The 1132-nt window shown below is 33.7% G+C and overlaps 1 protein-coding gene across 1 annotated transcript in view; it reads left to right on the forward strand.

Moving 5' to 3' along the window:
* LOC108575336 (fatty acyl-CoA reductase 1-like) overlaps positions 1-905 on the forward strand; it is a 2550-nt gene extending 1645 nt beyond the window's left edge. The window contains exons 4-6 of the mRNA XM_017938102.1: positions 4-36; positions 138-380; positions 554-905. Coding sequence (XP_017793591.1) covers positions 4-36; positions 138-380; positions 554-905 — 628 coding nt within the window. The remainder of the gene's footprint in view (positions 1-3; positions 37-137; positions 381-553) is intronic.
* Positions 906-1132: the final 227 nt, after the last annotated feature.

The following is a 1132-nucleotide window of genomic DNA, read 5'->3' on the forward strand; positions in this document are numbered from 1 at the left end:
TCTTCTGGCATTAATCTGGGATTCTGTTATCCACGGGTAGTGTTAATATTGTTAAATGAAATATCATCCTTTAATAAAGAATATCAATGGTATTAAAATTTCTACCAAGTACTTAATGTTTCTATTATTTTCTGTAGGAAATTTAAAGGACCACAAGTGTACAATTGTGCATCATCTGACTGGAATCCTGTCACCTTCGGATTAGCAAGAGCAGCAACTTTAAGAGCGGCGTATAAATTCCCATCCCTTAAAATGGCATGGTATCCATTCCTTGTATATGTTCCAAATTTCCCTCTTTTAGTTATATTCCACGTACTGTTTCATATTTTACCTGCTATAATCGTTGATATAGTTCTCCTGGCTCAAAGGAAGACACCAATGTAAGTTTCAAAAAGTAATTTAAAACCTGTACACGAGTAAGAATATTTCGAGATCGATTTAAACGGTAGTTCGATTAAATTGCTTTAATGTTTATTTGAGAAATAACGACAAAATTGTAATATCTTATTATCGATTCGGATATTTAAAAGTTACGTGATATTCTTTTTCACAGGGCCATCAGTGCAGTATGGAGGGTAACGAAATTCTCGAGGATTTTATCGCACTTCATATCTTCCAGTTGGATCATAAAAAGTGATAATCTAAAAGATGTTCAAACTCGTATGAACGCTGCCGATTTGAAAGAATTTCCGTTTGATTTAAACGTAGTGGACTGGTATAGATTAATAGAGTCAGCTCTACTAGGTTTCCGATCAATGTTACACGATACACCGGAGTCATTACCAGCTGCTAAGAGAAAGTATCAAAGACTAATGATAATCCACTACATTATTTGTGGCCTCCTAGTGCTCTTATTATTATACTTTTTATACAGGACAATGTGTAGTGTTTTTTGTTATTGGTAACGTAATAAATACAACGTGAAAATTGTATATACACGTGTTGGTTTTATTTGAGAAAAAATAGTCCTTCTTAAACTCACCGCATTAGGTGCTATTCTGTATCTCGTCTGTTCTAACAAGTAGTAATATTAGCCATTTCTTAGACGCTTGAAAAATTTCGACGATTGAACCAAGCAGTACAAGTTAATCATTTCTGAGATGCTCGAATTTTTTCAGAAACTAAAGAGTGT

This window comes from Habropoda laboriosa, unplaced genomic scaffold, assembly GCF_001263275.1.
Source record: "Habropoda laboriosa isolate 0110345459 unplaced genomic scaffold, ASM126327v1 scaffold143, whole genome shotgun sequence".
Classification (NCBI taxonomy): Eukaryota; Metazoa; Arthropoda; class Insecta; order Hymenoptera; family Apidae; genus Habropoda; species Habropoda laboriosa.